Raw genomic sequence first — 12,569 nt, 5'->3', positions numbered from 1 at the left:
CTGCACACTTGTCAGTGCATCCCAGCACAGACCCTGGGCACCCCTGGCTACTGCACCCCGAGGACTCTCGCACATCTTTCCTGACCTGCTACAGAGCTGTTCTCCCTGTGCTGTGGCTCTCGCTTACTGCCCTCATTTCTCTCCCATCTCCACTCCCCGCTGCTCTCTGCATTCTCTGCCACCCTCTCCTTTGTGTCTCATGTCTTTCTTCACTCCAGGTGCTGCTCCTCAGACTTTCCCGTTCACCAGCTTTTCCCACAGCTTTGCTTCTCTCTCTCCTCCGGTCTCTGCCACCCTCACACTGCTCTGCCTGATGGCTTGGCCGGGCCGATTAAGTACTTATTATACTATGACTAGTGACTTACTGTCACGGACTCACAGATCGTGCCCACACTTGGCCCTGTGCGGTCCGTGGGGGGTGCCCCTTTCAGTGAGACAGCCCTTCTCGGGGGTCCACTCTCTCTCGGGGTCAGGCCCCTCCACCTCCTGGAGCCGCACCTCTCTGAGCCTTAGCACGTCTGTCTCTGCCGTGGGCCCCCTCCGGGAGTCCACGCACTCTGGACCCCCTGGGCCTCTTCACCCCCAAAGGAGCTGATGCAACCCTGTTCTCTAGACCAGAGTGACTCTCAGCCAGCATAAAACAGGAGGGTTTATTGAGAGTTGAACACAGCACAGGAAACTCTCAGGGCCTCAGGCCTGGCCTCTCACAATAACAGCACATCCCAGTCTCCCTGCATCCAGGTGGGCTCTGCCTGCTTCCCCTCGCCAGCCCGAGCCCCCCTGCTTTCCAGCTGGGTCTCTGATATCCCCGGCCTCAAGCCCCGCCTCAGTCCATTGTCTTCTCTCCAGGTAAACAGGGTCGTAAACAGGAAGGCCTGAGTCCCCTTTCCTCGCAGCTCTCCTCTGGCTGGAACCGGCTGGTCAGGTCACCGGGGTCCTCTCTCTGCAGCCCATTGTCCTCCCACTGGCCAGACCCGGTTGTGTCTCCTGGGCTGGGGTCCCTCTCCGGTCCTCTGTAACAACAAACTCCCTCTCCCCTCACCTCGTTAAACCAGTAACACCCAGGTACATTGAGTCCCACCCTCTGTGCATGCAAACCCTGGAAAAGACAGAAAACCCCAAGAAAACCCCCACTTCGTCACACTTACCCATGCCAGCCCCGTGACTGCTCTGACTCTAATGCTGGTGCAGGTTCGTATGTTGCGTGACAAAACCAATCGAGAGCTTGGCAAATAATGGAGTTTTCAGTTTGCTGGCAATTCTGAAAAATTGCTAATATATACACATTTAGTTAATTAGTTAGTTCTTGTTGAGCAAAACTCTTCATCCTCCCACAGTGAGTGTTTCATTGCGAGAAGCATTTTAAACGTTTTTTAAAATAAAACAGAAGAAAATATCAAAAAAAGCAAAATGTTTTGAACCAGGAAACATTTTGATTTTTTTTTCCAGAGTCTTTGTAGGGTCTTGTTTTTTACTGAATCAATTTGTCAAAACTGACATGAATTCTTGGGAGTGTCAGTATAGTGGAAACTGCATTTTTTCCCCCTGAAAAAAGGGTTTTGGCTGAAAAATTTCACCCAGCTCTACTGATTAACAGCCTTCTCTAGCTTGTCCCTTCCCCATCTCTAAACATGCCCGTCTGACACATCCCTTGTCTGTTTGTGGTTTTCTCTGTGGCTGTCTCAGAAGTGCTGAGCATTGTTCTTGTAAAATAACCCCATTTCAGGTTTGCTTGTAAAACATCAAAGCCCCAGGTGGAGAGATCCTGGCCATGAATGCCTAGGGCAAAATCCTTACAATCAGAGCACTCGTGAGAAAGGGCGTTGGGACCAAGGAAACCTATTCTGTGAAATGCCTCGCATTTATCTGAATGGAAGCTGGTACCTATCTAGGACAGACCTACAAAGACTGTCTAATCTCACAGTAGCTTTGATGAGGCATCAAGAGCTGATTTGTCCTTTAAACCAGCGACTGCCACCCTGTAGTTGAGGTCTCACCAATCAGACATCCTGGTTTTACTCTGGGCTAAATTCTCTAGTCTTTAGTGGAGCAAATCTTCTGTAGATTTAAAGGAGATATTTACATGATTAAGGACCGTGGAATTTGGCTCTGCGTAAAGATTGCTCTGATTCACTCAATGGACTTACTCCACCTGTATATTCAGAGCTAGATCTGGGGACTTTGCTCGCTGAAGTAAATTTCCGGCGCATTTTGCTCCTGTTTTCCCATGGAGGGGAGCATAGCTTGAGGCAGGGAGCTGGATTCTGCTAGCCCACACATCATTAAACAATTATCTGTGTTATGACTGCAGAATCTTTGTTTTAGGAGAAGGGCAGTTGGGAGTCCGCTGACTAATCCTCTCACCCCCATCCTACTTAGAGTGTGTGTGTGTGTGCATGCGTGCGTACAACTTCCTGAATTGCTACTTAAAGCCACATTAATGTTGTATCCTTCTCTAGCACCTTTTAGCCAAGAAGCTGACAATAGCACCCAACGTACATTCGTGAATGTACCTCACCCCTATGTATGTTAGGGTCTGCAACAGGGCGTACCAGACCTTAAGGGAACAACAGGGGAAGTCTCTCAGGTCAGAAGCACCCTGCCCTTATGTCTCCCTCCATATGCCTTGTAAAAGAGGTAGCCCAGCAGCTGAGCGGCTGCTCCCAGGGAAGCGTTTGTAGTGAGCCCAGATCCAAGGTGCTCCAGTGGCTGTGCATTTCTTGTTTTAAATGATTTGAGTCGCAGGCGGGGTTGACACTCTTCATGAGTCCACCTGGATTGTCCCAGTGGCACCTCCTAGTGCTTAAGAGATGCTTGCAGGTCCAAGGCCCACAATCACTTTGGGCTCTCAGGGTGGGATAAGAGCACAGAACTTCCCTATGTGCAGTTGTGGTGTTGCACAGCAATGGGCCAATGCCGCGCCGTGACCTGGTGGCACTTTGTGGCCACACAAATAGGAGACACAGGAAAAAAAACCTGACAACCCTGACCTCTCCAGCCCTGCTCCTTACATGAAAAAGTCCTGTCCCAGGGCATTGCTGGGGATGTGGACCTCATGCATCACAGACTCATAACTGGTCTCCTGTGAAGCCAATGGCCTGTGGGGGTGGGAGGAACCAGATGATTTTGACATATATATTTTGAAATCAGTTTCTCAACTGAGAGTAATTTTGGCAATGCAGAAACTGCCTCATTGTCTGGAGTGGCCCAGATGTAAACACAGAGAATGCCCATCAAGTGGTCACAGATGGCTCACTCCAGTCATTCAGCAACCTCGGAGTCCAAGTTCCCAGCACTTGTAACGCACGGTTCCCATAGGTCCAAGGGAGCAGGGCTAGTGGGGTTGATCCAAGACAGGGCATTCCCCATACTCTGTGTGGAGCACAGACCTGCCATGCTCTCCCATCCACCACCCAGCCTAGCTCTTAGTTAAATGAACCGTTAGCTGTGCAAGTTGATGTGATAAGGGGGAGACTTCCTGCTCAGCTTCCTGTGTCAGTGGAGGTAAGAACGGCCTCATAGTGAAGCAATGGGCCTGGGTTTGGGGAGACTTGAGAGCTATTCCTGGCTCTGATGCTGAGTTACCCTGTGATCATGGGGAAGTCATTGCATCATTGTGCTTCAGTTTCCCCATCTGTAAAATGGGGGTAATGTCACTTACCTCCCTCACTGGGGAGCTGTGAAATACAGTGAATGTTTGTAAGGGGGTTGGAGCTCAGATGGCAGGTGGGGGAGAAGGGCAGCTGCTGCTGTTTGCCAAAGGACTTTGGCAGCTGGGTTTATCGCCTGTTAATTACATGTCTACAATGCACCTACCAGGCAGAGGATTTTCCACGGCGAGACCCACTGGTCAGATTTGGCAGTAACTTGCATGAAAACAACTGTAGCTTGGCAGCCTACACAGCCCCCTCCATGACAGGAGTTCGTAGCCCTGTATCTCGCAGTGGTGGTGCCCAGAAACAGCACAGGCTGGGTGGGCTGAGGTAACCCTGCTCTCTAATTTGGCAGGACTGCAGAATTCCCTGCCCTGTTCCCATTGCAAGGGATCTAGGAAAGACAGCAGCTGGGCATTTTTCTTGAGATGTGAGTGTCTGCTTCATAAAATGGGCAGTAACAGTGCTTCAAAACTGTCCAAAGTCTGGCTAACTGCAGATTGTGGGAAATCCTTGCAGTGCAACATAGGGGCCTGGGATAACATGTCACAGCTGGAGCCCAGCTTCCTTTCCAGTTACTGTGCAAGGAAGCAAACCGATTCAGGGCAGTTTGCTTTGGAATGCGAGAGAGCTTCGTTCAAGATAGTCTAGCACAGTGGTTCTCAACCAGGGTACATGTACCCCCTGGGAGTACGCAGAGGTCTTCCAGGGGGTACATCAACTCCTCTAGAGATTTGCCTAGTTTTACAACAGGCTACAGAAAAAACCCTAGCAAAGTCAGTACAAACTAAAATTTCATACAGACACTGACTTGTTTATATTGCGCTGTAGACTATACACTGAAAGGTAAGTACAATATTTATATTCCAGTTGATTTATTTTATAATTATATGGTCAACTTGAGCCGTTTGTCAGTACTAGTGTGGGTGTGATACTTTTGTATTTTTAGGTCTGAGTTTGTAAACAAGGAGTTTTTAAGTGAGGTGAAACTTGGGGGTCCACAAGCCCGATCAGACTCCTGAAAGGGGGACAATAGTCTGGCAAGGTTGAGAGCCGCTAGTCTAGCACATGTGTTTTCTATGTAACTTATTCAGGCTGTTTATCTGTGGGAGTGGGGAGGTTCTGCTGACAGATTTGTGCTTGTGGGTTGCTGTCCCCATGTGTTTTTTTGTATTACTGTAGTGACCTATCAGCCCCAGCCATGGAGCAGGACCCCATTGTGCCGGGCACTGTACAGACAGAACCTAAAGACAGTCCCAGTCCCAAGAAGCTTACAATCTAAGTATAAGACAAGAGACAATGGATGGATACAGACAGAAGGGGAAGTACAAAGAAATAATGGGACAATACTGGTAGGACAATGGGCTATAAACATTCCCTCTTGCACAGCTGGGGGTAGTTCCTTCTTTGCGTCATAACATTTTACAGCATATTTAGAACATGTTAACTCAAGAAAAATATTACAAAGTAGCACCACTGTGATGAAACAATCTAATACTGTGTCTTAGACTACGAGCACCCAATTCACTCTGAATTTATCCAGCATTTGTTATGTTCCAGTGTAGTTCATCTCTGAATAACAGTGCCCTTTTCCCCAGCATGCAGCAGACTGGGTCCCTGGGCATATTTGATGAACATAAAAATGGCCGGACTGATTCAGACCAAGCGTCCATCTAGCTCAGTGCCCTTTCTTCCGACAGTGGCCAGTGCCAGGTGCCCCAGAGGGAATGAACAGAACTGGGAATCTTCAAATAATCCATCCCCTATCATCCTTTGCCAGCTTCTGGCAAACAGAGGCTAGGAACACCTTCTCTACCCATCCTGGCTAATAGCCATCAATGGACCTATCCGCCATGAACTTATCTAGTTCTTTTCTGAACCCTGTTATAGTCTTGGCCTTTACAACATCCTCTGGCAATGAGTTCCACAGGTTGACTGTGCGTTGTGTGAAGAAATACTTCCTTTTGTTTGTTTTAAACCTGCTGTCTATTCATTTCATTTGGTGACCCCTAGTTCTTATGTTCTGAGGAGCAAATAACACTCCCTTATTTACTTTCTCCACATCGGTCGTGATTTTATAGACTTCTATCAAATCCTCCCTTAGATGTGTCTTTTCCAAGCTGAAAAGTCCCAGTCCTATTAATCTCTTCTCACGTGGAAGCTGTTTCATACCCCTAATCATTTTTGTTGCCTTTTTCTGAACCTTTTCCAATTCCAATATAGCTTTTTTGAGGCAGGATGGCCAAATCTGCACACAGGATTCAAGATGTGGGCGTACCAGATGTGATCTCCCCATCTCAAAAAAGATATATTGGAATTGGAAACAGTACAGAAAAGGGCAACAAAAATGATGTCCTGTCTGATGATTTTACTGACTGAACCAAGCTCTGATTATTGTTTACTTCTGTCAGCCTGCAGAGCCAACACAACGAAGGGAGCATGAGCTGGAGTCTGTCCTGGCTTGTGCATCATCAGCAGAATTTCTCTACATTCTGAGGCCTGGGTTCTGCATTGCCCTCTGCCTTGTGCAGGCATTGGCTCCAGCGCCTGATGGGGCCGAGTGATAGCATTTTTGCTGTAGAGAATCAGGCTCTGGATGCAGATCTTTATCATTGTTAGTGCATAAGCCTGAAAGAACCTAGCCCAAGTCTCCAGTGCTGGGGCAGTTTGCAGGGTGTTTAGATAGAAAAAATGCATCTTACATTTATAAACAGATCCGACTTGATCTGGAATCAATGCGAGCAAATGAACCCGGAACCCGGAGTAAATTCAGGCTCTGAAAGGCAAGGGGATGGTTTTGCCATAATAATTCAGAGCATCCCCTTAAGCCTTCCATCTGGTGATCTCATGGCACTTTGCAAACAGCCCCTGGGAAGGAGTTCAGGAGAGTTATTGCCATTGTGCCGACAGGGCAGGTGGGGCACAGGGTGGCTCAGGGCCACGCCAAAGCGAGTGGCTGGCAGTGCCGGGAATAGAACCCAGGCGTCCATGACAGAGAGAAACAGATTTTGGGCTCCTTATATTTTGTCACCTGGCACAACAGCTTCTTGGGTAACCCCAACCCTGGCCACTCAGCGTGAGCCACGCAAGGCGGAGACCTCTAGCCTTTCCCGTCAGCAGGGGTGGATAGGGAAGTAATGGCAGCCCCACAGCAGGTTTTACATAGCCCAGCACTGCGATACGCTCCAGGGAACAAGCCTGCACTGGCTGGGTCTTAGGCCATCTTCATGTCTAGCCATCAACTCTGGGATTACGTGCTCTGGCAAAGGGTGTATTATACAGGGGAGGTTAGGAAAGAGGTGGGGGCTAGTGTTACCTCATGGTTGCAGCACCAGCCTGGGACTTCAGACATGGGTTCTGTTCCTGGCTCTGTCATTGGCCAGCGGGATGACATTGGGCAGGTCACATCACCTATCCCGTGCCTCAGTTTCTCCTCTGTACAATGGGAATAATGACACTGCCCTCCTGTGTATAGGAGCTTTGAGATCTACTGGTGAAAAACGTTGTTGAAGAGCTGAGAACTAGAGGGGGGCCATTCTCGTGGGGGAAGAGGGAGTGTTGGCATAAGTTCGGGCCCCATCCTGGCATAGGGGATGCTGCATTAGCCAGAAGGTTGCTCTGCCATGGTTCCTCCTAGCTTCCAGCCCAGCCCAGCCCAGCCCAGCCACCTCTCTCTGTCTTATCCAGTGTTTTCTAGTCTAGGGCCTTACCTAGGAGCGGGGTTCCCTCTGGCCTGTGGGGACACCTGCCTCTTGGGGGTGGGGATAAAGGCAAGAATGCTCTTGGCAGAGCCTGTGTGAGGACCCGTGGGTGGGTGGGTGGTGGAGTAAATGAGGGTTCTCAGGTGTGGGTGTGGGGCTTCCCTATGGTATTGGGATGGGGATCAGGATCATGTCCCCTCCTCCCAAGGATAGTGGTGGATGTAAAGGCCACTAAGCTGCTTCCCCATCTCCCCTCTCCTCCAAAAGTCCCTGCAGCTCAGTTCTCCCTGCTGTCATTCACCGTGTCTGTCTCCTCCAGGCTGGGATCTCTCCTGACCCCACTCACACAGACAGGGTCCAGCACCGCAGCTGTTTCTAAAACCCAAGCTCGGGCTCATCCAGGAAAGCACATTGAAGCCTGCCACAAACTCAGCATAGGGGAGGCTGTTAGCATCTGAGCTGGAGATGCAATCCCAGCTCTGCGGGCCCAGACCCTTCAGTGCTGCCCCACTGGTCTTTTCTCCCTCCTGCCCTAGCCAGAGGGAGAGGAACAAACAGGACTGTGTCACTTGCTTTGTCCATGTGTATCAGACAGAGCTCGGGTGACCACAGCGACAGAAGAGCAGCTAGGGCTTCACATGTGTCTTGGTGCCTAGACGCCCTGGTGATGGATGTAATAGGTGGGCAGTGCTCTCAGACTGCAGCAGGAGGAGCGGGAGGTGGGAAGAATCAGCCAGGGAATGGGGGGAGAAAATAAAACTGGAGAAACTAACTATAGCTAGAGCCTGGGTGCTCAGTGCAGGGGACTGTGCCTGCGCCAGAGAGCGCACATCAAAGGACAAACAGAGCAAAGACTCTCATCTCCCTTAGAGACCTAAGTGGGGCCCGCCTTTCCCCTGACAAACACCCTCCCAGTGCGAATTCCCCTCCTCAGCCCAGGACCCCCTCTCTGCTGCTCAGCACCGCCTAGAGGAGAAAATAGGCAACAGGGTGAAATTTACCCCTGCAAGAGGGATAGCCTGAGGCCACTTCCCTACATTAAAGCCTTTAATTACCTGCTAGAAATGATGGCAAATATCCAATTTAGGGCTCGTCTTCATGGGGAACTCAGAAAAATTAATCCAACTTCACTAAAGGTGTGAATTTAAAATGGATTGGTTAAACTGCATTAAGTGCCTGTGTGGACATTCTGATTCAGAATTAAAGTGGCCTTAATTCAGTTTAGTTTAATTCACTTTGGAAGTGAATTAAGATAAACTGAATTAAGTCAACTTTAATTCTGAATCAGAGCATCCATAGGGGCTTGATGCAGTTTACCCAATCCACTTTAAATTCACATTTTAGTGAAGTTGGATTAATTTTTCTGGGTGTCCCCATGTAGATAAACCCATGTTTAAACCAATGGCCTAAAATAATGCTTAGGCCTCTTATTGGCCTGATGCAGGGGGTAAATTCCACCCCTGACGTTTTAACAGTAAATATTCTCAGAATAAAGAGACTTGGTTGATCAGGGTTGGAAAATTAAACATGGTTCATCTCTTGAAAGCTAATTCCTAATCGACTGGGCCTAAACCACAGTAGGTCTGGTTTAAACAAAAATTGGGGTGTCCACACAGCCTTCTGCAGTCATTAAAAATCACAATTCAATTAGTGCAACTTTCCAGTGTAGACAAGCCCAAAGCAGTTTGGTTTTGCATAGGGTCTGGTGGTTTGGTGGCAGGATTTTCGAGCTGGAAGAAAAGCCCGAAGCATAAATTTGACAGAGATGAAATTTGGCTTCGTTCTGAGGAGGTGGGTGAGCAGAGCAGTGCACTGGGGTTACCCCGGAACAATAGAAAGCTGAATCTGCTCTTGTTTCTTTCTTGGGTGCTGTGGAAATCTTGTCTGAGAGGAGAGAGGTGGATCTATTTATAGAAGAAGACTGGCAAATCCATTCATGGGCAAAGAATTAATTAGTGAACTCTCCGCCCTTCTTTGGAGCGAGAGCTGCAGTCCCACTCCTAGGTGTATCTTGATCCCTGCAGATGGGCAGCAAGCAGCCCGCCTGGCCTAGAGGAGGGAGGGAGCCCTTTGTAATAAGTAATGAATGGCAGAACCAAGGGGATTAACCAGGCAGAGTTCCACTTCCCTGTAATTCCCTGCTAGGAAGGACTCAAACAGGGTGTGTCTGTCTCAGTGGTAGGGAGAGAAAAGTAAAGGGAAGGAGCTCAAAAAGAAGGTTAATGCTGGGAACTATACAGGAGTTAGGGAAGGACGGGGCTACTGTCCAGCTGGGACTAGAAGGGGCCAAACCAATGATCAAAATCCAGATACTTGCCTGGGCCCTTATCCTGGGGTCTCACCGAGACTTCATTCTAGGGAGTTGTACTTCCCGTCCATGCTCCCTCTGCTTCCAATGCACCGTGGTTAGCACCACTGAGAGCCCTAATGTAGGCAAGGCTCTGGCAGCTTCCTGCATCATTATCACTCTGTCAGTGAACCTGCCCAGTCAAAGCACTGACTGGCTCTATGCCCCACCACCCCAGGTCGGTCAGTGGCAGAGTCCGGAACTCCAGGCCCATACGCTCCATTTGGACCATGCCGCCTAAAGCCGAGTCTCCAGCCAATCGGCTGTGGTTAGGCAATGTGCAGCATCCCTCGTCCAGGCTGTCAGAAGAGCCCATGTCAGCGCACGGTGGGTGCAGAGCTCTTCTGCCTCTGGCCCCACAGTGCTCAGCTTGTCTTTCTGCTGGACAATGCTCTTTGCGTTTCATACCCGGGGTGATTCTTGGAAGGGAAATGGCCTTGCAATCTCTGGCCTGTAGGAAACACAAAGCAGGGCTTCTGTTCTTCCAAATTTCTCCCGAAATGGCTGCATATCAGGCCTTTTGGGAGCATCTTGTTGGACTTGGCGGTAGCAGAATTCACTTGCTGCTGCTGCGCACTGGTCTTGTGCCAGCCTGAGCCTTTCCCTCTCTCGCCCTGTGCCACAGTATGGAATCGTTCTGGACGCCGGCTCCTCCCACACTGCCATGTTCATCTACAAGTGGCCTGCGGACAAAGAGAATGACACTGGGATTGTCAGCCAGCACAGCATGTGCGACGTGGAAGGTAGGAGTGAATTAATTGCTCGTGCTCCGTCCCCTGGCTCTATAGTGGCGCTGTGTGGGTACTGTTGTCGACTTCAGACAAGCAGTAAGTCAAAGCAGGGCTATTTTGGCATCAAGATTAATTCACATGATGATTCACTAACTACAGAAATGTGTCTGTATCCAGATGGACCCGAGCTGGGCCTGCTTCTTGTCTGGCTTATATCAGTGTAATTCCATTGTCTTCAGTGCAGTTGCTCCTAATTTTACCCCATTGTAAGAGAAGAATCAGGCAGTGACTCTTACAAGTCTTGTAATGCACAGTGCCTTCCCTGCCAAACCACAGGGTTATTAGGGTTGCCAGGTGTCTGCTTCTGGTTGAAAAGAGACCCTGGCAGCTCTCGGCACACCTGACCAGGCCGCTAAAAGTCCTGTTGGCCCCAGCGGAGTTAAGGCAGGCTCCATACTCAGCTCCATGTGGCTCCTAGGAAGTGGCCGGCATGTCCAGCTCCTAGGTGGAGGGATGGCCAGGAGGGCTCCATGCTCTACCTTCACCCACAGGCGCCACCCTGAGCGCCGGCTCTGCAGCGCCCATTGACCAGGAATGCTGTGGCCAATGGGAGCTGGAGAGCCAGTGATTGGGGCTGCACCTGTGAGCGGGAACATCACACACAGTCCCCCTGGACGCTCCTCCACCTAGGAACGGGACATGCCTCCACTTCTCAGGAGCCGTGCAGACTTCCTCTGTCCCAAGGAAATGTGGGGGCAGCACTGGTGTGGCTGCTATTTAAGGGGCCACCTGAGGTCAGCACCTCCTGGAGCCCCTGCAAACCACAGCAGCCAGAGCTGCCCGGAGCCCGCACCTCAAACTCCCACCTACACCCCACCCCCCTGCACCAGCTTGGAACCCACTCCCGCACCCAAACTCCCTCCAGAAGAACAAACCCTGTCCCGCACCCCACCCACAGCCCTGAGCCCCGTCCTTGTACCCTGTACCCCTCCTTCCTGGCCCCACCCTAGAGCCCACGCCCCCCAGCTGGAACCCTCCTTCCCTCCCTCTCACAGCCCACCCCCCTGCCCAGCCTGGAGCCCCCACCCATACTCTGAACCCCTTGACCTCAGTCCAGAGCCCCCTCCTGTACCCCAAACCCTTCACCCTCAGCCCCATCTGGAGCCCCCACTCCCATCCCAGAGCCCCCCCTACCCTCTCCTGCACCCTAACCCCCTGTCACCCAGCCCGCACCCTGCTCCCGCACCCCTAACCCACTCCCATACCTCTAGCACCAAACACCCTCCTGCTCTTCCTAGCAGCCACCCCAGCTAGGTGGTCCTACTCCCCACAAGCAGCTGGCGGCTGCTCGGGAAGGAGGAGTCAGGTGAAGATGTTCCAAATTTGTGGCTCCTTTCCCCGGTCGTCCCTACCTGGGAGCCTCCACTTCAGCCCCCCTGAGCTCTCTGGGTATGTCTACACTGCAATTAAACACCCTGCTGGCCTGGCTCAGTGGACGGGGACTGTAACATTGCTGTGCAGACATTTGGGCTCTCTGAGTCCTTCCCCCATCGGGGGTCTCAGAGCTTGGGGTTCAGCTAGCCCAGACACAGCCCCACAGCGAGCCCAGTCAGTAGATGGGGCAGCCAGCTTTAAGTGCTGTGTGGATACACCCACCCGCAGCCCCTCCCAGCACGTGGGACACCACAGCTGCTAGCCTAGATGGCTGGGAAGGCCAGTCACTCCCTGCAGGTGCATGTAGGTCTGTGTGGTTTGGAGTGTGTCTCTGTCACTGCGCCCAAGGGCAGTGCACTGGGGCTGGTCCAGCCTCTGCCACTGGAGTAGCCACTGCAACCCACCCAGTCAGCAGGGCACATCAGGAGCCATGCCAGCAGCTGGACATTGCTGTGTGCAAAGCCTGGCACTTCGCACTGGTGGGTGCCCGCTGGAGTCTGCAAAAAGTCAGTGGGTCATATGATCTGCTGGCCAACACCACAGGCAGCACAATAGGAGCCTGGCCACAGGGAATGCAGAGCTTCACTAGCACTGATGTTCTGGAAACAGAAGAGCTTAGACCCTGGCTATGGTAATCTCCCTCACGCCCTTTATTTACAGACCCTTTATGTTTTAAATAAAGGACAACTTGGAAATTATTGCA

At 51.0% G+C, this 12,569-nt stretch overlaps 1 protein-coding gene across 1 annotated transcript in view; it reads left to right on the top strand.

The window, feature by feature from the left end:
- The window catches only part of ENTPD2 (ectonucleoside triphosphate diphosphohydrolase 2), a 46,653-nt gene that overhangs the window by 18,738 nt on the left and 15,346 nt on the right, over window positions 1-12,569 (top strand). The window contains exon 2 of the mRNA XM_032780158.2: window positions 10,327-10,444. Coding sequence (XP_032636049.1) covers window positions 10,327-10,444 — 118 coding nt within the window. The remainder of the gene's footprint in view (window positions 1-10,326; window positions 10,445-12,569) is intronic.

This window comes from Chelonoidis abingdonii, chromosome 24, assembly GCF_003597395.2.
Source record: "Chelonoidis abingdonii isolate Lonesome George chromosome 24, CheloAbing_2.0, whole genome shotgun sequence".
Lineage (NCBI taxonomy): Eukaryota > Metazoa > Chordata > Testudines > Testudinidae > Chelonoidis > Chelonoidis abingdonii.
Note: the sequence above shows the minus strand (reverse complement) of the source record. Positions and strands in the feature narration are given on the sequence as shown.